Below are 27173 nucleotides of genomic sequence, written 5' to 3' on the forward strand. Positions count from 1 at the left end.
TTGGAGTAACTTAAGTTTCTAGAGTTATACTAAACTAAATAATAAAAGTTTATTAAACAACTAGGTCATTTCCAAATGAAGTAAGATTTTAAAACATTAATTACTGGACATTAACTTACTCTTTCAAAAAGTTTTTCTTACAGAAAAACTAAAAAGATTTTAAGCTATTAATAAATATAAATATATATTTATGTAAATATATATTATATAATATGATTTAATAAATATATTTAACAATCTATAAAATACTAACATACAAGACACTTCATAGTTTCTAAAGAAAAGGAAAATATATACTTTTAATAGAAAGATATAAGAAATGGCAAATAAAATGATGAATACAAAAATATTAAAAAGGTTTATGACAAATGAAAGAAAATTTTATGGCAAATAAATGTAACTCATTGTCTTGAACTTTCTACCTTTCCCTTCTTACATGTGTCGATCAATACAAATTCTTCTTTTCTGGGGGCAACACCTCTCTAAGGTAAAACTACAGAACATGTTATAACCCACCTATCAACTTACTTCGTGACAATGAGAACACCTAGTTCTATAAAAACAGACAATGGCTCTGCCTATATTTCTAAGTACTATTAAACAGATTACAAACATTCCTTATAATCCACAAACACAAGACATAATTAAATAAACACATTATACACTGTAACTGCACACAAAATTAAATAAGAGGAAATACACAGGAACATTTTTATCTTCCTTATCCAGAACAAACTTTACTAGATTCTAATGCAATATATTCTTTAAGCCTATAACTATTATTAATATAACTTTATTTCTGTTTCCAGTCAGTAAGATTCTTAAAGCAAAACAGCATCAACTTAAATGCCTGTTTCACAATACAAAACAAAAGCAACATAAAAAAGACAACATTTCCTGAATAAATTATTTGTTCCTAAGAATATCAAAAATGCAAAATATTCACCTTCTTTTCAGGTCTGTCTTGAAAGTATAATCATCTTCTTTAACACACTGAACAGAGAGACTCAACAGCTGCTAGGCTGCATTTCTTTTTCAAGGACAAGGTCAAATATATTAGGACGTGAGCAACATTTCAATTGTCAAGTTGTTCTGCATCATCTTTTCAATAATTTCACTTAGGAAAAAATATTTAAACGTTTACTCCTAATCCTTTGCCCCAAATAACACAAACCACTTACAACACAGTCAGATCCCATTTCTTTTAATATCAGGAAAACTGCATACACTGTATGAAGAGAAAATCAACCCATTAATTCAAAACCACAGCCAAATACCAGTCCCAAACAGATTTCTGAATAATTTTTTTTCTTTTGGACTGAAATATTGCCTAAGGCTGTTTTCATTATTATAGCTTTCCTTTCTTTTTATAACTATTTTTAATATAGCCTTATTTGTTTTAAGTTTTTAAACTTACCACAAAGAGATGTTTTGACAAAAGCAAAAAAAAAAAAAAAAAGTTTTGAAACATTAAAGGACACCTCCTTTCCTTTGCCCATTTGATATCAAGATGGGTTAAGTAATCAATGGAAATCTAAGAAACTAATCTTACAGGGAAAGGGGTGTGCTTCTACTTCTCCAGATGGAGCCAACGAACTCAATTGTGTAATAGAACATTCTTGGAAACATGTTTGACAAGAAGTGGACGAAACAATTATTAGGCAACTAGGATTTGTGAAAATGCTTGGTGTCTGCACTTCAGATGACTAAAAGCAAGAAGTAATCCTTAGGTTTCCTATCTCCTCTTCATTTAGTGGTTCTGTAGGTTCTTAGCACGCTTCTCCCTCTGTCACACATTCCTTTGCCATCTCATTTTGTCCAGTTTCTGCTTGTAGTCTCTGTTTTGAAGGCTACGGGCACCTCGTTAGTCATCCTTCTGGTGCCTGCACCTTGGTGCGTGAGATTGGTCCAGACGTTTGTGCTCTGCTCTGTGGTGGTTCAGGCTTCCTCCACAAGCATCCCGTTTATAGAGGCCCTTCATCACTCCCGTCCCCTCAGGATGTCTCCTCACTGCCAACCGCAGTCCTCTGCCTGGGTCTGCTGTCCGAACCCCACATTTCAGCACCCAGCCCTTGTCTGCAGTGGTGGGCGTGCCTCTCAGGCTGGGTGGGCAGGGCAGGGGTCAGGACCCCGTGTGCAGGTCTAACTCTGTCCTGCTGCCACACGCGGGTTGCCATGTTCTCTCCCACAGAGAATGAGGCTCTCCTTCTGTCCAAACTGAGCTCCCCGACGAGGGGCTTCCGCGGATGTGGAGACCGCTCCTCACTTTCATGTCCCCCCAGGGTTGCAGGCCCCATCCCACGTCCTATCCTCTTCCTTTTGCTTCTGCTTTCTCTTGTCCTACCTGGCTCAGCAGGAATGTAACTGTCCTTGTAGATTTCCAAGGGCCTCTGCTAGTGGCCAGCTGGGCTCTGTGAGAAGAGTTCCATTTCTAATGTATTCTTGATCATTTTGTGGAGAGAGAAGTCTATGTCTTCCTAATACTCTGGGAATTTGATCCTTCCTTCTCTATTTTATTTTTGAACTAGTGAAGGGTTAATCAGTTTTCTCTAACACTTTAAGGATATTCCCTGGAAATAGCAGGCAAAATTACTTATTATTTGCTATCTTTCATCTACGTCTCCACAAGACACCTGTGATTTGATGCCACAGAAACCAAGGATAAAAGATTTGTATCCAAAAGCAAAGCTAGGAATATATGAAAGATTTTACCTCAGAAATTTCAATTTAATCAAACACTGGGAATATACGAGGGCATATGAAAGACAGAGAAGATGTTTATATGGACATAAAGAAATTGAGACAGTGACACATAAGGCAAACATTATTGCAAAAAGAAATAAGCAACATGAGTCAAATTGTGGAGAACACCAATTTCAGTCCTCAATATCTGCTGAGAAGTGTAAGTCTTTAAGAAAAGATTCACCTCAGCCTGAGGAACACACATGTTCTCTGAAAGGAAACGTGGTGTATTTGGAAGGTGATCTAGTCTCTACTGCAAATACTCACTCAAACAATTCTGAACGTAGCCTTCATTTAAGCATAGGTTCAAGCATGTCTGAACACCTGAAATTTAAAAATGAGGGACAAAACTCACAATATACTCAATTTGAGGGATCTGTGAGCAGGAAGTCATTATTCTTCCAGCAAAAGATATTTCCTCTCCATTCCACGATATATAGTGTTGATGATAATGGAAGAGATGTAGTCCAACCGTCATTGTTCAACGTACGTCATGATATAGCTAATACGGAACAGCTTTCCACGTGTAATAAAATTAGTCAGGCCTTAAGCAAGAGTTCCAGCCCCAGTAATTATAAGGGGATTTATGGTGGATTGAGAAGGTATTCAAGCAATCAAGCTGGGTATAAGGTTGAAGGAGACTCAAACCTTATGAAACATAAGGGACCCGAATCTTCACACAGGGATTCTAAAAGTAGTAAATGCAGACATATCTCTTATCAGATGTCAGTTCTTTCTCTAAAGAGTATTCACGCCGGAGAAAAGACTTATAATTGTAGTGAATGTGGTAAACCTCCTAATCAGTCTTCAGAGCTTGTACAGCAGCAAACTATTCAAAATTCACAGAAAGAAAACCAACGTAAGATACATAGGAAATTCTTTAGTACCTCATCCAATCTAAGAAGACATAGGAAAATTCATGCAGGAAAGATATCCTTCAAATGTACAGAATGTGACAAAACATTTGTCCATCACTCACTTCTTATTCAACATCAGCTTGCTCACACTGGAGAGAAATGTTATAAATGTTCAGAATGTGGCAAAGCTTTTATTGCGAGTTCAAATCTTAGTAATCATCACCGAATTCATATGGGGGAGAAATGTTATAAGTGTACAGAATGTGGGAAGACCTTCATGAACAGTTCTGCTCTTACTAGATATCAGCGAATTCATACTGGGGAGAGACCGTATAAGTGTATAGAATGTGGCAAAGGCTTTAATGACAAATCAAAACACACTAAACATCTGCGAGTTCATACTGGAGAGAAACCTTATAAATGTACAGAATGTGGCAAAGCCTTTACTCAGAAATTCAATCTTACAACACATCTGCAAGTGCATAATGGAGAGAAACCATATAAATGTACAGAATGTGGCAAAGCCTTTGATCAGAATGTCAATCTTATTGCACATCTGCGAGTGCATACTGGAGAGAAACCGTATAAATGTACAGAATGTGGCAAAGCCTTTAATCAGAAATCAATTCTCACTAAACATCTGTGAGTTCATACTGGAGAGAAACCTTAAAAGCATGAAGGTTGTGCCAAAGGCTTTAGTCATAGTGGTTATCTCACTAAACAGCTGAGAACACACACCGGGGAAGAAAACTAGGAATGGAAGAAGTGATGAAAGGTTTGTCATAAGTATGCATCAGAAAACTTGGGAGTTTATACAAGAAACCTATGAAAATGATGTAACAAATATGTAGAAAAGTATTTAATCAAAATTTTAATGTAAAGAAACATAAGAGACTGCATATTAGAAAGTATTTCATCAATCCTCTTTTCTGAAGTTTCTCTGAAGGAGAAGTACTGTAGGGAGTACTCCATGGTTAAAACTCACAGAAAATGGATATATTAGCATGAATCGTAGATGTGGATTGATGGTACAAAAGTTTGAATTATTAGCAATGTATGCTTGTTTATAATGACGTGATTTGAGATTATTAGAAGTGAATGTATTTCAGTGCTCAAATAATCCATACTATGCTTCGCTTCTATAGTGTGTATGCAAACATAGGTTTTGGATGGTTTATGCTTGAAAGATTAGCCTTTTCATATTGTGTTGCAGCCACTTCTATCTATTCTTCATTAGAAGATGAAGGATACCATAGAGTAAAATGGACAATGAACATCTAAATGGAGATGTTTGTCATTGATGTGAAATATCAGGAGGTTGCCATGATGTAAGTGATCATGGAATGTCTTCAAGTATTAAAGGAAGACAGAAGTTGGTTATAAATTTTCAATAGGTCTATCAATTGATTTGAAAGAGGAACACCATCACAGTTCACTACAATACTGATGTGCCTTTATAATTTCAGCATGTGATGAATATTACTTGACAGTGTTGCAAAAAAGACAGCTTCTGCGATAACCTAGAAATGTATTGGAAACCCTTCCTGGAAAAGGCAGACAAGTATTATGTACCAGGTTTACTAATTGTTTCCTAGGCTTTGTTTGTACACCATAAAAATCAGAAAAATGATAACTTTCTCTGTACTTTTGATATGTATTTAATCATGGATAATACCATGGATTATTAAAGGTTTTATGTCAACTATATGTGAAATTCATACAAGGCCATTAGTAGAAGTGAATGGTTTTTAGTGTTTCAGTTGGTTGTAATGAATGAAATGTTAACCCACAACCAACAGTAACCTTCACCAGAAACTGTGGAAAATTCTTAGAAAAATGGGAATACCAGATCACCTGACCTGCCTCTTGAGAAATCTGTATAGAGGTCAGGAGGCAACAGTTAGAACTCCACAAGGAACAACAGACTGGTTCCAAATAGGGAAAGGGTACGTCAGGTGTGTATATTTTCACCCTGCTTATTGAACTTATATGCAGAGTACATACTGAGAAATGCTGGAAGAAGTACAAGCTGGAATCAAGATTGATGGGAGAAATAGAATAACCTCAGCTACGCAGATGACACCACTCTTATGGCAGAAAACGAAGAACTAAAGAGCTTCTTGATGAGAGTGAAAGAAGAGAGTCAAAAATTTGGCTTAAAGTCCAGCCTTCAGAAAACTAAGATCATGGCATCTGGTCCCATCACTTCATGGCAAATAGATGGGAAAAGAGTGGAAACAGTGGCAGGATTTATTTTGGGGGGCTCCAAAATCAGTGCAGATGGTAACTGCAGCCATGAAATTAAAAGAGCCTTACTCCTGGGAAGAATAGTTATGACCAACCTAGACAGTATATTAAAAAGCAGAGACATTACTTTGCCAACAAACCTAGGTCTAGTCACGACTATGGTTTATCCAGTAGTCATGTATGGGTGTGCGAGTGGACTATGAAGAAAGCTGAGCCCCGAAGAATTGATGTTTTTGAACTGTGGTGTTGGAGAAGACTCTTGAGAGTCCATTGTACTACATGGAGATTCAACAAGTCCATCCTAAAGGAAATCAGCCCTAAATATTGGAAGGACTGATGTTGAAGTTGAAACTCCAATACATTGACCCCATGATGAAAAGAACTGATTTATTTGAGAAGACCCAGATGCTGGGAAAGATTGAGGGTGAGAGGAGATGGGATAACAGAGGATGAGATGGTTGGATGGCATCACACCTCAATGGACATGAGTTTGAATAGACTTTGGGAGTTGGTGATGGACAGGGAGGCCTGGCGTGCTGCAGCCCATGGGGTTGTAATGAGTCGGACATGACTGAGCCTCTGAACTGAACTGAATGAAGAAAGAGACAGTATTCTTGACTGGAGACTTCCATGGACAGAGGAGCCTGGCGGGCTACAATACATGGCATTTCAAAGAGTCTGACACGACTGAGCAGAAAATTGTCAACTGTATACACTGTTTCTATTAAAGACAGATCAAACCCATAGTTTTAATTTCTTTTTCTTAATCATAGAGCTGCTATTGGCACACGTATAGTAACCCTAAAAATGCATGATTTCTGTAAGGTACTCCATGATTTCAGATCTATGTATGCAGTTCCAGTCACTAGTTACATTAAACATCAGGTTTCATATGGCTTGGATTCAACAGTAGCGATCACTGTCACAAAAATTACACTGTGACTTCCTTGGTGGCCCAGTGACTAAAATTCCTCCTTCCGAATGTGAGTGGTGGGAGGGGGAGGTTGGGGTTGAAGGCCTAAGTTTGATCCCTCATCATGGAATTAGATCCCATATTCTACAAGTACGATCCGGCACAGCCAAATAAATATTTTTCGAAAAGAATTACACTAAGATATTTTAGGAGGTATTGTGAACTGACCTCTGGTATAGCACCTAATCTCTCTTTAATAGCTCCATTGAGTTTTTAAAATTATTCCTACTTCCCATGTTGCTTTGGCCTTGGATTACTTTGAGTCCGAACACTTTCTTTTTCCTGTATGGTCACCAACCCAGACTCCCCAAAGCACCTGTTTCTTGCAGATTCTTGCCCTCAGGCTGAAACAGAAACTACTCACTTGACGTCCTCCCATTGCCCGGATAGTGGGCTCATGGTTCTGGTCACCGCACGCTGCCCCTGTGATAGGGAGGGAGGCAGCCAAACGCCTAGATAAGGGCTTGTCATCCTGTGATTCACGTCCCTTCAGAACTGCAATTATCTTTTCACCTGTAGCTTCGATGTGACACAGGCTTGGGGAACTGAGATTGTATGTGAAAACCTTTATTGCTCAGTTGCTAGCGATAAAACAACAATCAAAAGTTTATGCCAATCATCTCCAAAGAGACTATTGAAATGCTTGAGGAAGGTTCTATTCCCTTTGGTCCCTGGAGACAGACAGGGATTCATTTGGAAGGAGTAAGAAATACTGAGGTCTAAGAAAGGAAGGGAGTTTCATGTGTCTGCTTGTGTAGTTTATCTCCATGAGACGTCTTTCTATGAAAAGTTAGTTAATCACTGAACTGTGCCTCCCTTTAGATTATGAGTAGCAGAATGGAGTCAAAGTACCTGAGAAGGATTTTCAATTTGAGGGATTTTTAAATGAGAGGGAATTTCTCCATCTGTCATTTTACGGAGGAGCGTGGTAGGCTACAGTCCATGGGGTCGCAAAGAGTCGGACATGACTAAGCGACTTCACTTTCACTTTCTCTTTTTCTTGATGAGTCTGGCTAAAGGTTTGTCAATTTTGTTAATCTTCTCCAAGAACCTGCTTTTAGTTTCATTAATCTTTACTATTGCTTCTTTCATTTCTTTTTCATTTATTTCCACTCAGATGTTTATGATTTATTTCCTTCTACTAATTCTAGGGGGGGTTGTTCTTCATTTTCCAGTTGTTCTAGGTTTCAGGTTAGGTTATCTATTCGACGTTTTTCTTGTTTCTTGAGGTAGGATTTTATTGCTATAAGCTTCCCTCTTACAAATGCTTTAGCTGCATCCCATAGGTTTTGAGATGTCGTGTTTTCATTGTCGTTTGTTTCTAGAAATTTTTTTATTTCCCTTTTGATTTCTTCAGCGACCTCTTGGTTATTTAGAAACGTGTTGTTTAATCTCCTTGTGTTTGTGTTTCTTACAGTTTTTTGGGTTTTTCTTTTCTTGAAATTGATATCAAGTCTCATAGCGTTGTGGTTGTAGAAGATGCTTGATACAATTTCAATTTTCTTCAATTTAGTGAGGTTTGATTTGTGACCCAAGATGTGGTCTGTCCTGGAGCATGTTCCATGTGCACTTGAGAAGAAGGTGTATCCCTCTGTATTTGGATGGAATGTCCTGAAGTTATCCATGAGATTCATCTCATCTAATGTATCTTTTAAGACTTGTGTTTTCTTATTTTCTGTTTTGATGATCTGTCCCTTGGTGTGAGTGGAGTGTTAAAGTCTCCTATTTTTATTGTGTTACTGCCAATTTCTCCTTTTATGTCTGTTAGGGGTTGTCTTATGTATTGAGGTGTTCCTATGTCGTGTACATAGATATTTACAATTGTTATGTCTTCCTCTTGGAATGATCCCTTGATCATTATGTAGTGTCCTTCCTTATCTCTTGCAATATTCTTTATTTTAAGGTCTATTTTGCATGATATGAAGATTGCTACTCCAGCTTTCTTTTGCTTCCCATTTGCATGGAATATATTTTTCCATTCTCTCAATTTTGGTCCATATGTGTCTTTAGCTTTGAAGTGGGTTTCTTGTCGACAGCATATACATGGGTCTTGAATGTGCATCCATTTGGCCAGTCTGTGTCTTTCAGATGGAGCATTTAATCCATTTACATTTAAAGTAATTATTGATATATATGTTCCTATTGCCATTTTCTTAATTGTTTGGGCTTGATTTTGTAGATCTCTTTTCTTCCCTTGTATTTCTTGACTACAAGTCCCTTTAACATTTGTTGAAAAGCTGGTTTGCTGGTACTGGATTCTCTTAACTTTTGCTTGTCTGAAAACCTTTTTATTTCTCCATCAATTTTGAATGAGATCCTTCTGGGTACAGTAATCTTGGTTGCACATTCTTCCATTTCAGAGATTTAAGTATATCCTGCCATTCCCTTCTACCCTGCAGAGTTTCTGCGGAAAGATCAGCTGTTACATGTGTGGGGTTTTCCCTTGTATGTTGCTTATTGCTTTTCCCTTGCTGCTTTTAATATTCTTTCTCTGTGTTTAGTCTTTGTTAGTTTGATTAGTATGTGTTGGTGTGTTTTTCCTTCGGTTTCTCCTATGTGGTACTCTTTGTGTCTCTTGGACTTGGTTGGCTATATCTTTTCTATGTAGGAGTAATTTTTTTACTATAATCTCTTCAAAAAATTTCTTATACCCTTTCCTTTTCTCTTCTTCTTCTAGGACCCCTATAATTCAAATATCGGTGTGTTTGATATTCTCTCAGAGGTCTCTGAGACTCTCCTCAGTCCTTTTCATTCTTTTTACTTTATTCTGCTCTTCAGAAGCTATTTCTGAAGACAAAATAGAACCATTTTATCTTCCAGCTCACTGACTCGTTCTTCTGCTTCGCATATTCTGCTATTGATTTCTTCTAGAATATTTTTAATTTCAGTAATTGTGTTGTCTCTATGTGTTTATTCTTTAATTCTTCTCAGTTCAGTTCAGTCGCTCAGTTGTGTCCACCTTTTTGCCACCTCATGAATCGCAGCACGCCAGGCCTCCCTGTCCATCATGAACTCCCAGAGTTTACTCAAACTCATGCCCATCGAGTCGGTGATGCCATCCAGCCATCTCATTCTCTGTCATCCCCTTGTCTTCCTGCCTCCAATCCCTCCCAGCAATCAGGGTCTTTTCCAATGAATCAACTCTTCACATGAGGTGGCCAAAGTACTGGAGTTTCATCTTCTACATCAGTCCTTTCAGTGAACACCCAGGGCTGATCTCCTTTAGGATGGACTGGTCGGATCTCCTTGCAGTCCACGGGACTCTCAAGCGTCTTCTCAAACACCACAGTTCAAAAGCAATACTTTTTCGGCGCTCAGCTTTCTTCACAGTGCAACACTCACATCCATACATGACCACTGGAAAAACCATAGCTTTGACCAAATGGACCTTTGTTGGCAAATAATGTGTCTGCTTTTTAATATGCTATCTAGTTTGATCATAACTTTGCTTCCAAGGAGTAAGCATCTTTTAATTTCATGGCTGCAGTCACCATCTGCATTGATTTTGGAGCACCTAAAAAAATAAAGTCTGACCCTGTTTCCACTGTCTCCCCATCTATTTCCCATGAGGTGATGGGAGCAGATGCCATGATCTTAGTTTTCTGAATGTTAAACTTTAAGCCAACGTTTTCACTTCCCTCTTTCACTTTCATCAAGAGTCTTTTTAAGTCCTCTTCACTTTCTACCATAAGTGTGGTGTCAGCTGCATATCTGAGGTTATTGATATTTCTCCTGGCAACCTTGATTCCAGCTTGTGTTTCTTCCAACCCAGCATTTTAATTCTCCTAAGTCTTTGTTAACTGATCCTAGCATTTTCTCCGTTTTGTTTTCAAGGTTTTTCATCATTACTGTCATTATTCTAAATTTTTTTTCAGGTCTTTTGCCTATTTCCTCATTTATTTGGACTTCTGTGTTTCTAGTTCATTCCTCTTTTGTCTCTTATTTCTCTGCCTTTTCAGTATTTTTTTCATTTTAACTTACTGTATTTTGAGGTCTTCTTTTCTCAGGGTTCAAGGTTGAAGTCTTTCTTCCTTTTGGTTTCTGCCCTGCTAAGGTTGGTCCAGTCGTTTGTGTAAGCTTCTTATAGGGTGAGAGTTGTGGTGAGTTTCTGTGTGTTTGTTGTTTTCCCCTGATTGGCAAGGGGAATGAGGTGGTAATCCTGTCTGCTGATGATTGGGTTTGTATTTGTGTTTTGTTTGTTGCTTGGATGAGGTGTCCTGCACAGGGTGTTACTGGGGGTTGGGTCTTGTATTCAAGTGATTTTCTTTGTGTGAGTTCTCACTATTTGATACTCCCTAGGCTTAGTTCTCTGAGAGTCTAGGCTCCTGGAGTCAGTGTTTCCATTCCAAACGTTCAGGGCTTGATTTCTGGTCAGGAAGGAAGATTCCACAAGTGATTTGTCATGACATTAAGTGAGACTAAAACAAATACCCCAAGACAATAAATCCAAGATGAACTGCAGGCAAATGGCAGCTACGAAGTCAGGCAAATAATTAACTACAATAATGGAATATACACATATGCATATACACCCATGAGCAAAGTCAAAACAGCCCAAGAAAAATAAAGTACAGTAGACTGACTCAGCCAACAAAGGGAAAAAAAAAATTGACCAGTTAAGAACAAAATTAACTAAAGCACAAACTGGAAATGAAAACTGAAGCAAGATACCAAGGGGGGAAGAAAGAAATGAAAATAAAACTAACAAATATGTTGAGAGGAAAGGAAAGAAAGAGAAGAAAGAATAGATAGGCAAAGCTAAATAGAGGTAGATAATGATTTATATACATTAAGGATTAACTCTAAGTTGGAAAGAATAGTAGGAAAAGCAAATAAATAAATAAATGTAGAAAAAATAAAAATTTCAAAAAATTAAATTATAAAGAGAGAGAGAGGGAAAAAAAGTAAAATTCCACAGAACTGGTAAAGCCCAATGTAGAGGCATAGGTTTATAAGAATAAAAAATGTGACTGAAAAATAATAATAACAATAATAATAAACCTAAAAAGCTTAATAAGATTTCATAGTGCCAATGAAATTGACAACTACAATAGATTGGGGGGGGAGGGGGGTGGGGAGGAAAGAAAAAAATTCCAAAAGAATCTTCAGAACTAGTCAAAAGATAAGAATCATAAATGTTTTTCTTGAGTCACTGCTGTCAGAGTCCTTTCCCTCGCTGGGAGTCCCAGTCGACTTCACCTCCCTAGGAGCACTCCTTTCCCACACTATGCTGATCTCTGGAACAGCTCAGATCTGCTCAGATTCGAATCTTGTCCTACTCTTGTGTGTTCTTGCCTTGAAGGTCCATAGCTATCAGAACTATTGTATTTTCTTCAGTGAATGCTCTCAATATTCTTTTATATATTGCATGGACAAGGTCGACCTAGTTGATCACATGGATTTAATGTGCAGCATGTAGAGCTGGTGGGAAAGTTTCGGGTCTTCCTTAGGCACACTGCCCCCTGGGTTTCAACTGTGTTTTTTATCTCACCTCTGCCTGTGGGTCATCCACTGGGGTTTGCTCCTGAGGCTGCCCTGGAGGGCTTGGGTTGCCCCGGTGAGGGCCAGCTGTGGAGGTGCTGCAGCTGCTTGGGTCTCAGGGATTCTGGCAGCACCAGGTACTCAGGGGAGTTGGTGGCTGAAGCAGCAGGAAATGCAGTACTCTAGAAGGGTGTGGCAACCAGTATTGGCCAGGACACTCCAGTGTTCTTGCCTGGAGAACTCCCTGACAGAAAAGCCTAGTGGGACACAGTCTACAGGGTCACAAAGAGTTGGACAGGACAAAATGACCCTGTGTGCATAGACTTGTTTTTGGCCTGTGGCTGCTCTGCCCCAGTGAGAGTTGAGTGTGAAGGGGGTGCAGCTGCTTGGCTTGCAGGGACCCTGGTGAAGCCAAGTGTGGAAGGACACGAACTGCCTCCGCTGCAGGAGTCAAGGCCCTATCACAGTCTTTTTTGAGGCTCTTGTAGCTGGTGATCAGCAGGCCTCTCTGGTCAGTCTTTCCCCATAGCTCTGCCTGTTCAGACACATAGAGGGCTCCATTGTCTGGGGTCCTTCTCTGTTCTTCAGCGGGTCAGGCCCATGGAGGGGCCGCCCTGGCTGGGGTCTTACTCTGTAGATAGCGTGTCAGGCACTGAAAGGGACCCCCTGGGTGGGGTCTTACTCTGTAGATAGCGTGTCAGGCACTGAAAGGGGCCCCCTGGGTGGGGTCTTACTCTGTAGATAGCGTGTCAGGCACTGAAAGGGGCCCCCTGGGTGGGGTCTTACTCTGTAGATAGCGTGTCAGGCACTGAAAGGGGCCCCCTGGGTGTGGTCTTACTTTGTAGTCCAGAGGTCAGGCGCGATTGATGGGCCAGATTCTTTATTGTTCAGCTGCGGATGCCGGTGTGTGGGGAGAGAGAGGCTATGGTGATAGCTCCACCTCTTATGTGTGCCTGACTCAGCAGTTACCGCCTTGCTTCCATGGCTACCTGACTTTCCTCTATAGGAATTTCCCACCACAGTCTCCCCCCTCACATCTCCTGGATCCCTCTCTCCGCAGTAAACAGCAGTCCTCGCTCTGGGATTGCTCTACAATCCCTAAACTCCAGCTCCCAGCCGCTGCACCTTCCAGGGCATCTGCATACCTGTCTGAGGCACGCATGGCTGCAGCAAGGACTGTCTGATTCTCATTCCCTTTAGACTGTCACAGATCACCTGTTTCACTCTCAGCCTTAACTGTTTCTCCTCTGACTCAGACAACTGCCCCATTGTGGGGAGAAGATCCCTGCTTCAGTTCCCCCACCCGCCAAGGGCAGGTCCAGTCCTACTAACACTCCTGTTTTCCCCCTAGTTCCTTGATCCTGTCGAGTTTTGCATGGTTCTGTATATTCCTTTCCACTGGTCAGGTACTCCTGTCCACTCCTGTCCATGCACTTCTGTGTCTGAAGGTGTATTCCAGATGTATCCGTGGAGAGAGAAGTATTCCACGTCCACCTACTTGTTCGATATCTTGTTCTCCTTCATTGTAGTTTTGATTTGCATTTCTCTAGTTGTTAGTGATGTTGAGCATATTGCATGTAGACTTTCCCCATGTAAATGTTCCTTTTGGAGGATTAGGGCTTCTGTCCATTTATTGAGTGGGTTGTTGGTTTCTTTGATATTAAACTTTCAAGTCATAAAACACATATGCAGTCATTCTATGCATATCACTAGGAGAAAGAAGACTATCTGAAAATGCTACAGAAATTATGATGTTTACCATATGACATTTTGTTTTCAGCAAATATAGCTATGGCTTTTCCAGTAGTCATGTACAGATGTGACTTGTTGTTGTTCAGTCGCTCAGTAGTGTCTAACCTTTTGCAACCCTATGGATTGCAGCACGCCAGGGCTCCCTTTCCTTCATCATCTCCCAGAGCTTGCTCAAACTTTTCCCCCTGAGTCGGTGATGCCAGGGAACTGTCCAAACCATAGTGTCTTCCCTGGTGGCCCAGGAACTAAGTCCTCTCCCTTGGAATTCTCCACAATCCTTAAATTCCAGCTTTCAGAATCACCAATGCAGGGGGCTAGGTTCAATCCCTGGTTAGAGAATTAGATCCCACATTTCACAACTAAAATTTGCTTCTGCAGCAAAATCTTCCACATGGCTAAAAGATCCTCCATGCTACAAGTAAGACACAACCAAGCCAAAGAAATAAATAGGTGTAGTTTTTAAAAAGAACTATATCACGGGGGAGAATACTAAAGCAAGAAAAAATAATTTCAACATTTCATGCACATAGACATACATTAAAATATACTTAGTAAGAGTATTAAAGTAAATCTATTCATGTCAATTAAAGAAATGAAGATTATTTTTAATGGATTAAAATATACACATATACTTGTGAAGGATATTCTTTGTATATTTTAAATAACTTTAGCATGCAAACATTCACAGCAGTACAAGGTAAGTTAGAGCTTTTGGTTCTGACATATTTACTTATTGAAAAGCCATCATTTCTGTTGAGCTATATGTTTTGCCACAGTTGAAAATAGATTAGCACCAATATGATTGTTGTAAATATTTTGATGGAGAAGGAAATGTCAATTCACTCCAGTATTCCTGCCTGGCAAATTCCATGGACAGAGGAGCCGGTGGGCTGCAGTCCATGGAATCGCAACAGGCAGACATGACTAACGACTAAACCACCAAATGTTTTGAAAAAATACAGAAATGTGGTCAGAAGACTGTGTCTGTGATAAGCACGTGGCGTGTACTGGAAACATCACACCTGGGCTTGAATAATGAAAATCGTCACTCCCAAAACCTGGTATCTATAATCAACACAGGTGAGTGTTCATTCTCTAAAGCAAAGAGAAATCAAGAAGATGGCGAGTTTTTCCATTAACTATGAGTGTTTCCACACGTTCCTTATTCATTTTTTTCCCACAACCTCGTTTAAAGAGAGAGGAAAGAAGTATGAACTTCATAACCTCATGATGTCAGAGAGAAATCTCCAGAACCAGTGGGCATCAGATGTCATGGTGTAAATGGATCACATGAAAGATGCATTATCACTGACTGGGCATTTTAGAATTAACGAGGAAATTATAACTTGAATCTAACATCTAAAAATGTCAATTTTATGCAAATTTCATTTCACGTATACACCCCTGTTTAGTATCCTAATAATGCATTTGAACTAGGAAGTCTTAGTAATGCAAACGACAGCATCTCCTAGTTTTCTTTTTATTTCTGAACATTTTCTGAAAAACTCTGGACCACTGAGTTGAGTCCCTGGGCTTCCCAGCTGGCTCTGTGGTAAAGAATCTGCCTGCCAATGTTGGAGACGCAGGTCCGATGTCGGGGATGAGAGAAACCCTGGAGGAGGAAATGGCAACCCACTGCAGAATTCTTGCCTGGAAAATCCCGTGGGCAGAAGAGAGTTGGCTCTATGTATCATGGCACTTTCAGACTCTGTTTTAAATATCTATATTGCATCCAGGTGCTAAGTCATCACTGCATTTCCCAACGTCCCTAAAATCCCAGCACCAAGCCACATCCCAGTGGGAGGGAGGATAGGAGTGACTCTCCATGCTGATCTCTCGCAAAAAGAATATTTTCAACAGTTGAAAGTGGCGGATTCACGTTGAGAATTCATCACGCTCCATAGAAAGTGAGGATGCAGACAATGGAGAAAAGGCTCTGGAACACAAGGAACTAGTTGAAAGGGCTGGTCTTCACTATTACAAGAGGAAATGGAGAAAATTAAGATGATAGAAATGCCCGGGAAGACAAATTAGGAGCAGAGAGCTAAACGCTTGCAGATTCTCCTTCCAGGCATTTCAGGAGGAAAAGCAGATGCAGCCCCAGACCCAGGACAAGATATTGACCTGAGAAGCTGCCATTTCCTCTTCTTCCTCCTGTTCTGTCTTCTCTGGGGATGTTATGCTGCAAACGCATTTCTGAGTTTTGAGAAAATAACTTTGAGGGCATCAACACAGCTCTTGGACCTGCAACCACTGCTCCTACAGACAGAAGGACCTTGAAAAGCTGAGAAGACTGACCTATCCTGACCTGTCTCGGAAGAGATTCAGGAACAGTCACTTCCTACTTGGAGACCAGCCTGTGAACCTATTTCTTGATTTTTCTCTCCCCACAGAGAGCTCCTAACACCCTGCTCACACAGACAATGTGAGGTGACTGACTTCCCCTGTCCAAATTCAGTGAGACCAACCCTGTGACCTCTCCTCAGGCTGAAGCCAGGCCTCAGAGCTCACAGGTGGACCAGAAGCCATGTCCTTAAACTGAGCCTCCCCTCCCTACACACCACACTGATGCTCCACAGGACCAACAGATAACTCTGTGGGGAGGTCATCTCCTAACACTGGTCACGTGATCCTGATGGGAAACCAAATGGAAACCACTTGGCTAAAGAGTCTTTCTGAACCATTTCAGTGAATACAAACCGCTGGAGTTCAGGTTCCTACTCTAAGAAGTTGTGAATCTGCAGGTCTACAGTGGGGCCATGAAAGGAGTCATCAGCAAATCCCCTGCTTGTTCTGATGTTTCTGCCTGCAATCCAACATTCAGGAGCCCTGAGGATGACTCCTCACACACACCACACCTGAGACCTCTCTGTAGGGGAGGATTTAGGTCAGGAATTTCTCAGAGAGGTCAAAGCCAGAATCATGCAGAAAAAGCACCAGTACTTGGGGTTCTGCCTTCATACATGACCCTGGGTGAAGTGCTCTGGGCTCCCTAGGCTGAGTTGGATTTCTCCATTCAAACCGAGACAAGCAGCATTCTGGTGAGCTTTGTGAGGGTGTCACTGAATGGAGGGCCTGTGACGTTGAACCTGGGATTCAGTAAGACTGCTGATCTCGAGGAAGGTGGCCTTCTAGTACAGGTGTTGACAGGACTGGCTGGTGTGAGTTCAAGGATCCGCAGGCTGCCTGCTCCCCAGACAGATGCTGAGGCAGCAACAGCATGGAGCAGTTCAGGTAAACTCTCAGCAATACTCTGTATGATCCTTGTTATGAGAACCGTCACAATGTCTGAGTAGCTACAAAATGGGAGAGGAGATGCAACACAGAAATGATGAAAAATATATGAGGTTATGAGAGGTATAAAACCAGCAAGTAAACTAATTTCTACATATGCCATCTCTCTGTGCTACCAAACAGTTTGTTATGGTCTCTTCACTACAACCTTAAATAACGTGGGGGAGCTTAATGTTGGTGCTGGGTTATACTTCATTCATTGCAATCAACCAAAACACTACAAACCATTCACTTTTATTAACAGTCATGTGTTAATTTCACACAGTTGAAATGGATCTATGGTATGATACATGATTAAATAAATACACATCAAAAGTACAGAGAAAATATTCATTTTTCTGATATAATAATGTGAGGGTTCTGATTTTTATGGCTTACAAAAGAAAGCCTAGGAAACACTTACCAATATGATATACACTAATTACGTGGCTTTTCCAGAAAGGGATTCTAATACATCTCTGGGTTATCACCGAAGCTGTCTTTGTTTCAGCATTGTTATGTAACATTCATGACTTGTGTTTGTATTATAAAGATCCATCAATATTTTAGTGAAAAGTGATTGTGTTCTTACAAATCAAATGATATAACTACTGAAAATTTAAAACCAACTTCTGTCTTACTTTAAGACATGGAAAGATTCCATGAGCACTTACATCATGGCAACCTCCAGGGATATTTCACATCAATGACAAACACCTCCACTAGATGGTCATTGTCCATTTTACACTATGGTATCCTTCATCGTCTAATGGAGAATAGAGAGAAATGGTTGCAACACAATATGAAAAGGCTAATCTTAGAAGCATAAACCATTAAAAACCCATGTTTGCATCACACTAGAAGCAAAGCATAATATGGATTATCTGAGAATTGTATTGCATTCATTTCAAATAATCTCAAATCACATCATTATAAACAAGCATACATTGCTAATAATTCTAACTTTCTAACCATCAATCTTCATCTCATGATCCATGCTAATATATCCATTTTCTTTGAGTTTTAACTATGGAGTACTCCTTACAGTAATTCTCCTTCAGAGAAACTTCAGAAAAGAAGTATTGATGGAATACTTTATAATATGCAGTCTCTTATGCTTATTTACATTTGATTTTTTATTAAATACCTTTCTACATATTTGCTACATCATCTCCATAGGTTTCTTGTATTAAACACTCATGTTTTCTGATGTATGTTTAGGACAAACCCCTTCCATCACTTGTTCCATTACTAGGGTCTCTCTCCAGTGTGTGCGCTCAGCTGTATAGAGGGTTGGCCACTGTGATTAAAGTCTTTCCCACATTCTGCACATTTATAAGGTTTCTCTCCAGTATGAACTCGCAGCTGTGTAGTGAGAACTGATTTCTGATTAAAGGCTTTGCCACATTGTGTACATGTGTATCGTTTCCCCCTAGTATGGATTTGTGGAGAAGGCAATGGCACCCCACTCCAGTACTCTTGCCTGGAAAATCCCATGGATGGAGGAGCCTGGTAGGCTGCAGTCCATGGGGTCGCTAAGAGTCGGACATGTCTGAGCGACTTCACTTTTCACTTTCATGCATTGGAGAAGGAAATGGCAACCCACTCCAGTGTTCTTGCCTGGAGAATCCCAGGGACGGGGGAGCCTGGTGGGCTGCCGTCTATGGGGTCGCACAGAGTCGGACATGACTGAAGCGACTTAGCAGCAGCAGCAGCAGCAGTATGGATTTGATGATGTGCAGTTAAAGCTGAACTCCAAGTAAAGGCTTGGCTACACTCATACAATGATTAAGATCTCTCTGCAGTATGAATTCGCTGATGTCGAGTCAGCTGTGAGCAAGAGATAAAGGCTTTGTCACATCCTTTACATTTATAACGTTTCTCTGCACTATGAATTCACGGATGATGAGTAAGAGTTGAGTTCCGCTTAAAGCCTTTGCCACATTCTGTACATTTATATGGTCTCCCCCCAGTATGAATTCGCTGATGTCTAGTAAGAGCAGAACTGTTAGTAAAGGTCTTGCCACTTTCTATACATTTATAATGCATCTCCCCCATATGAATTCAGTGATGTTTACTAAGATTTGAACTGGAAATAGAGGCTTTGCACATTCTGTACATTTATAACATTTCTCTCCAGTGTGAGTAAACTTATGTTGAGTGAGAAGTGAGTGACAGATAAACGCTTTGCCACACTGTGTACATTTTAAAGGTCTTCTTTCTGTACTAACTTTCCTATGTCTACTTAGATTGGACGAGTTACTAAAGTCTTTCCCACGTATCCGACACTTGTATTCTTTCTGTGGATTCTGAATAGCCCGCTGTTGAACAAGTACTGAAGACTGATTCGAAGCTTTACAGTATTGACTACAATTATAAGTCTTCTCTCCAGGATGAATACTCTTCTTCAGAGAAAGGCCTGATATCTGATAAAAGGTAGTTCTACATTTACTAGTTTTAGAATCCCTGTGTGAAGATTCAGGTCCCTGAGGTTTCATAAAGTGTGAGTCTCCTTCAACCTTACACCCAGTTTCATTGTTTGAATACATTCTCACACCATCATGAACACTCTTGTAATTGTTGGGGCTGGAGCTCTTATTTAAGGCTTGACTCATTTTATTACACATGGAAAGTTGCTCTATATTAGCCATATCATGATATGTACTGAGCAAAGGTGGCTGGATTACATCTCTTCCATTATCATCAACATTATACATCATGGAATGGAGAGAAAATATCCTTTGCTACAAGAATAATGACTTCTGGCTCACAGACCCCTCAAATTGAGTTTATTGTGAGTTTTGCCCCTCATTTTTAAATTTCACTGTTCAGACATGCTTCAGTATAAGTCTACTTGAGGCCTACGTTCAGAACTGTTTGAATGAGTATTTGCAGTAGAGACTAAATTACCTTCCAAATATTTCAGGTTTCTGTTCAGAGAACATGGATTTTCAAAAGATGATGTAAATCTTTTCTTAAAAACTTACACTTCTCAGCAGATGTTGAAGACTGAAATGGGTGTCTTCCCCAATTTGACTCATGTTGTTCCTTTATTTTTGCATTATTTTTAGCATTATGTGTAACTGCCTCAATTTTTTTATGTCCATATAAACATCTTCTCTGTCTTTCATATACCCTTGTATATTCCCAGTGTTTTGCTAAATTAAAGTTTCTGAGGTGAAATCTTTCATATATTTCGAGGTTTGCTTTTGGAAATGAATCTTCTATCCTTGGTTTCTTTGGCATCAAATTCTGGTGTCTTATGGAGTAATAGCTGGAAGATATCAAATAACAAGTAATTCTGCCTACTACTCTCACTGAACATCCCTAAAGATTTACAGAAAATTGATGAACCTTTCACTAGTTTAAAAATAAAATAGAGACAGAAGGATCAAGATGCCAGAGGATCTCTCTCCACAAAGGCATCAAGAATACATCAGAAACAGAACATTTCTCACAGAGCTCAGCTGGCCACTAGCAGAGGCCCTTGGAAATCTACAAGGACAGATACATTCCTGCTGAGCCAGGTAGGACAAGAGAAAGAAGAAGGAAAAGGAAGAGGAGAGGACGTGGGATGGGGCCTGCAACCCTGGGGGGACATGAAAGTGAGGAGCAGTCTCCATATCTGGGGAAGTCCCTCATTGGGGAGCTCAGTTTGGACAGAAGGAGAGCCTCATTCTCTGTGGGAGAGAACATGGCAACCCGCGTGTGGCAGCAAGACAGGATGAGACCTGCACACGGGGCCCTGACCCCTGCCCTGCCCGCCCAGACTGAGAGGCACGTCCACCACTGCAGACAAGGGCTGGGTGCTGAAATGTGGGGTTCGGACAGCAGACCCAGGCAGAGGACTGTGGTTGGCAGTGAGGAGACATCTTGAGGGGACGGGAGTGATGGAGGGCCTCTATAAACGGGATGCTTGTGGAGGAAGCCTGAACCACCACAGAGCAGAGCACAAACGTCTGGACCAATCTCACGCACCAAGGTGCAGGCACCAGAGGGATGACTAACGAGGTGCCCGTAGCCTTCAAAACAGAGACTACAAGCAGAAACTGGACAAAATGAGATGGCAAAGGAATGTGTGACAGAGGGAGAAGCAGGCTAAGAACCTACAGGAAGCACTAAATGAAGAGGAGACAGGCAATCTCAGGATTACTTCTTGCTTTTAGTCATCTGAAGTGGAGACACCAAGCATTTTCAAAAATCCTAGCTGCCTAATAATTGTTTCATCCATTTCTTGTCACACATGTTTCTGAAAATGTTCTATTAGATGTTTCAAAATGAAAATAATAAATGATATTGACAGAGAAGTAATCAGATGCTGAAAACCCATAGGACAATATCTGAGGAAACTGATTACAGGTAAGGTAAACTTAATAAACTACTAGTTGTTAAGAAAGAGAGACTTTTGAAAATATACTTGAAACCCTGTGAATTCTACTCATTGCTCTGTGGAGACCTAAATGGGAAGGAAGTCAAAAGAATGGGAAAGACTAGAGATCTCTTCAAGAAAATTAAATATACCAGGGGAATATTTCATGCAGAGATGGGCACAATAAAGGACAGAAATGGTATGGACCGAACAGAAGCAGACGATCTTAACAAAAGGTGTCAGGAATGCATGGAAGAGCTATACAAAATATCCTAATGACCGTGATAACAGGATGGTGTGATCACTCACCTAGACACACACATCCTGTAGTCTAAAATTAAGTGAACCTAGGAAGCATCACTACAGGCAGAGCTAGTGGAGGTGATGGAATTCCAGCTGAGCTATTTGAAATCTTAAAGATGATGCTGTGAAAGTGCTGTACTCAATATGCCAGCAAATTTGGAAAACTCAGCAGTGGCCACAGGACTGGAAAAGTTCAGTTTTCATTCTAATCTCAAAGAAAGGGAATGCCAAAAAATGTTAAAATGACCACACTCGTTTCAAACACTAGCAAAGTAAGGCTCAAAGTTCTCCAAGCAAGGCTTCAGCAGAGTGTGAGCTGAGAACTTCCAGACATTCAATATGGATTTTCAAAAGCAAGAGGAACCAGAGAACAAATTGACAACGTTCTTTGGATCACTGAAAAAGCAAGGGAGTTCCAGAAAAACATCTGCTTTGGCTTTGTTGACTATGCCAATACCTTAGAACGTGTTGATCAAAACAAACTCTGGAAAATTCTTAAAGAGATGGGGATACCAGACCACCTTACCCACATCCTGAGAAATCTGTATGCAGGTCAAGAAATGAGAGTTAGAAAAAAAAAAGAAAAGAAATGAGAGTTAGAACTGGACATGGAAAAACGGACTGGTTCCAATTTGGGAAAGCATTATGTCAAGACTATATATTGTCACCCTGCTTATTTAACTTATATGCAGAGTACATCATGCAGGAGCCCTTGGCTGATCCCTGGGTTGGGAAGATTCCCTGGAGAAGGGAAAGGCTCCTTACTCCAGTATTCTGGCCTAGAGAATTCCATAGCTGGTATAGCCTGTGGGGCTGCAAAAAGTCAGACATGACAGAGCAACTTTCACTTTCATTTTTCACATTTCATCATGCTAAATGGTGGGCTGGAAGAAGCACAAGCTGGAATCAAGATGCAGAGAGAAATATCAAATACCTCAGATATACAGACGACACCATCCAAAGGACAGAAAGCAAAGGGAAACTGAGGCATCCCCTGAAGAAACTGAAAGAGGCAAGTGAAAACCTGGCCTCAGCTCAGGAATGAAAAAACCAAGATCATGGCATCCAGTCTCATCACTTCATGAGCAATAGATGCACAAACAATGGAAACAATGACAAACTTAATTTTGGGGGGTTCCAAAAATACTGCAGATTGTGACTGCAGCCATGAAATTAAAAGATGCTTGCTCCCTGGAAGGAAAACTATGAGTAACCTAGGCAGCATATTAAAAAGCAGAGATATTAATTTGCTGACAAATGTTAGTCTAGGCATAGTCAAAGGTATGGTTTTTGCAGTAGTCATGTATGAATGTGACTTGGACCATAAAGAAAGTTAAGTCCTGAAAACCTGATGTTTTTGAACTAAGGTGTTGGAGAAGACTCTTGAGTCCCTTGGACTGCAAGGAGATCACACTACTACATCCTAAAGGAAATCAGTCCTGAGCATTCATTGGAAGGACTTAATGCTGAGGCTCCAATAATTAGGCCACCTCATGCAAAGCACTGACTCATTGGATAAGATCCTGATGCTGGGAAAAACTGAGGGCAGGAGGAGAAGGGGATGACACAGCATGAATGGTTGTATGCATCATGGATTTGATGGACATGAGTTTGACCAGGCTCCAGGTGTTGGAGATGGAGAGAGAAGCCTGGTGTGCTGCAGTCAATGGGTTTGCAAAGAATGGGACACGACTGAGAGACTGAATGAACTGACTGATAGGTATAATTGATTCTTTTCGGTATAAAGTAGCACAAAATTGTAAAACAGCTGTATTGCAATTAGAACTTTAAAAAATTTTTCCTTTATATAATCTAGAAATTCTTATAGTTTGAATCAACCATTAATAATATGTGTGGAAAGTATGCTAAGCTTTTATGCAAATTTATTTTAAAATTCTGTGAGGTAATTGAATATATTAAAGAAGCTTAGCATTTTAAAATGGGGCCAAATTAAAAAAAAAAAAAATAAAATGGGCCCAAATACACGTAAGATATTTAATATGAATTCATATAAGGAAAAGAGAAACTTTGGAGAAAACCTGAGATGTGCATTCTTTGATTTTTGGCAGGTTGTGGTCTCTGTAGTGAAAAAATTACTTGAATTTGAAATTTATTTAGAAGGTCCTATCTCTAGCTCCCAGTGGATAGGAAGTCATAAATGAAAAAACAAAAACCCGTCCCCAGTTTTCCTTGAAGTTTATCAGTTTGTCTTCCATTTCACTCACACATTTTTGTCTAGAGGTAGAAACTTTAAAAGGGCTGTCATACAGTTACTCAGAAATGGACACAGTTTTCCTAGGATCCCCAAGAAATGCAAGAGCAACTAATGAATGCAGTTTTAAGAAGCCAAGAGAAGACTTTTAGTTCACACTACGATGGAGAAAAGTAACCACTGGAGAGGAATTTCTGAGTGATTTAAGAGACAGAATAGGCAAGTGATACATTTCTATGACAGCAGTGGACACAAACCCAGGTTTTCCAAAATCATTTCCATTGAAGCAGGTCTTCCAAAGCCACCTGGGGAAGGATAACTTCCTCTCTGCTCCTTGGACCTCTCATCTGACTCATCATCTCCATCCACTCACACCTACCTGGGTGTATGGCGTCTGTCTCCACTCTTCTTATACTTCTGGGGTCTTTCAATTGCTCCAGAAAGGTGACCAGATTCAGTCCAGAGACCACAAGTCTTGTTCATCAGAGAAGGGAATATTTGTGTTCTTAGAGATTCATCCGTGTCCAATCCTATATGTATTTAGGTGAGACGAGAATGCATGGGAGAATGTTAATACAGCCTAGAAAACGATTTCCCCAAATACTTTATTCAAAACACCTCTACAACACTAACAAATACATGACAATCAAATCCTGAGATTTTGGTCACCTGCTACTAAGGCAAAAGTAAGTGTGTAAATGTGAAATTAAGACAGGATGCAACTATTTAATACCACAGAACTTACACAATTACCGCTAGCCTAGAATGAAGCAGGCAGAGTACATCAAGGAAGAAGACGGTTACAGGCATAATGAATCATCATGAAGCCTTTCTCTCTAAACTCACAGATAGCCATTTTCCCCTAGAAAGCAGAGATCTGAAACTATTGTGGGAAGCAGACAATTTCAGAAGAGAGTCTAGAAATAAAGGAACCAAAACCCAGTGGACAGAAAAGGGATTCTGGACGGCAGTTATCCTCACCCAAGGAGGCCAGGTTCCCGTAGTTCTCTAACATCACATCTGTGTACAATGCCCGTTGAGCGAGGTCCAGGCATTCCTCTCCTCTAGAGTGAAGTCTATGGCCACATCCTGGAATGTCAGCTGTCCCTGAAATACAAAGTATAGATGCCAAGTGGCCATGGGAAGTCTTCCTAATGTGACCCATGATGGAAACAGCAAGTTCAGCGACCTCGTTTTCCTTTAGGAGAGTGTCTGCTATTACACAGAATATAATTTTTACACAGTAATATTTTCACTGTATTTTTAACCCCAAGGAAAGAGGATGAGAAATGATCCACAAACTACTACAGGAACTATTATGACTTGGAAGAGGAATTATAAAATAATCAGGGCTATAAAATAAATATTGGCATATTATTTTTGAGTGTTGTACTTATGTGACACAGGATAAACTATCAAAAAAAGAAAACCGGAAATATTTTTAAAAACCACATTCCAATCCAAACGTTCTGGAGTGGGCCGAATGTGCCACATTTTTAACAAGCTTATTCGAACTAGTAATGTTGAAAATTCTCCTTCATGAATGACCATTTTGAACAGCTATGAAGTAGAATAGTAAGGAAAGAATTCATACTTAACTTTGATCTTTAAGAGTTCTACAGATTTTATAGCTCTCATAGGATACAAACCTTGGTGGCAAGAATCATTTTATCTATTTAGCATCTACTATATATCTTTCTGACCGGTTTTCAGAGTCTTGAATGTGCAACAGAAATAATTTAAAATCAATTATAGCTTCTGTTGTGTCTTTTCGAAAGTATTTTGACAAACATTCTTTAAATGGCAGAGCTGAAACTTTACATCAGTTTATGGACTCTAGACTTTAATAAAACACAGACAAATATACAAAGACAACTGTACAGAAAGTTCACCAACATTTCTGTATTCCTCAATAATACTAAAAGCAAGAAAAGTGTTAGTCACTCAGTCGTGTCCTAGTCTTTGCAACCCCAAGGACTGTAGTCTGCCAGGCTTCTCTGTCCATGGGATTCTCCAGGCAAGAATACTGGAATGGGTAGCCATTTCCTTCTCCAGGGGATCTTAATAAAGAAGAACAAGAAAAAAATCAATATAATCTTGTTAACATGTTTATGCCTATAGAGATATACTACAATGGGACTATATACTCAGTAATAGAGAAAAATTGTCATGGCAATGAAATCAGGAACATTTTTAACTGACTAAAAATGTAAATAAATATTTGAGAATGATTGTGCAGACATACACAACAATATAAAATAAAGCAGAGCTCTGGTTCTGAATTTTTGAATTTCCTGATAGTCTGTATTGTTTCCATTTAGCTATATTTTAAAACTGAACAGTTGAAGATAGATTAGCACTAGCAGGGTTCTTGTAAACATTTTGGAAAATGCAGAAAGAGGATGAAACTGTCTGTGATGTGAGCATGGATTTACTGGAAATGATCAGACCTGGGCTTGAGTGATGGAAACCCCCACTCCCAAAACCCAGCATCTCTAGTAAACACATGTGAGCATTGTCAACGACAAACTGGCACTCGCCAAGAACATTGCCAGCAACTGAACAACAACAACAAGGACGCTTGCCATCTGCCTCTGTGAAGAATGAACCTTCTGGTGCTGAAACTGTTGATGTTCAACCTCCCCTGAGGGACTTCAGGTTGGATTCAAGCACTCTGTGCTCCAGGGAACCTGGTGGAACTCGTCTGAAGAGAGTTAGCTATTTTCAGGAACTGATTTCAGGATTCCAGTCCTTGCATCTCTTCATATCTGTGTGTGCTGGGCTTCGTCACTCAGTTGTATCGAACACTTTGTGACCCCATGGACTGTAGCCCACCAGGCTCCTCTGTTTATGGGGATTCTCCAGGCAAGAATACCAAAGTGGGTTGCCATGCCCTCCTCCAGGGGATCTTCTGAACCTATGGATCAAACCCAGTCTCCCGCATTTAGCATCTGAGTCATCAGG

General features: G+C 40.1%; 1 protein-coding gene across 1 annotated transcript in view; it reads left to right on the forward strand.

Annotated features, from left to right (window-relative positions):
- Positions 1-4269, forward strand: part of LOC136161702 (zinc finger protein 420-like) — a 28245-nt gene extending 23976 nt beyond the window's left edge. Inside the window, 1 exon segment of the mRNA XM_065926727.1 lies at positions 3627-4269. Within this exon segment, the coding sequence (XP_065782799.1) occupies positions 3627-4269 (643 nt within the window).
- The last annotated feature ends 22904 nt before the right edge of the window (positions 4270-27173 follow it).

Source organism: Muntiacus reevesi, chromosome 2 (assembly GCF_963930625.1).
Source record: "Muntiacus reevesi chromosome 2, mMunRee1.1, whole genome shotgun sequence".
In the NCBI taxonomy this organism is placed as follows: Eukaryota; Metazoa; Chordata; class Mammalia; order Artiodactyla; family Cervidae; genus Muntiacus; species Muntiacus reevesi.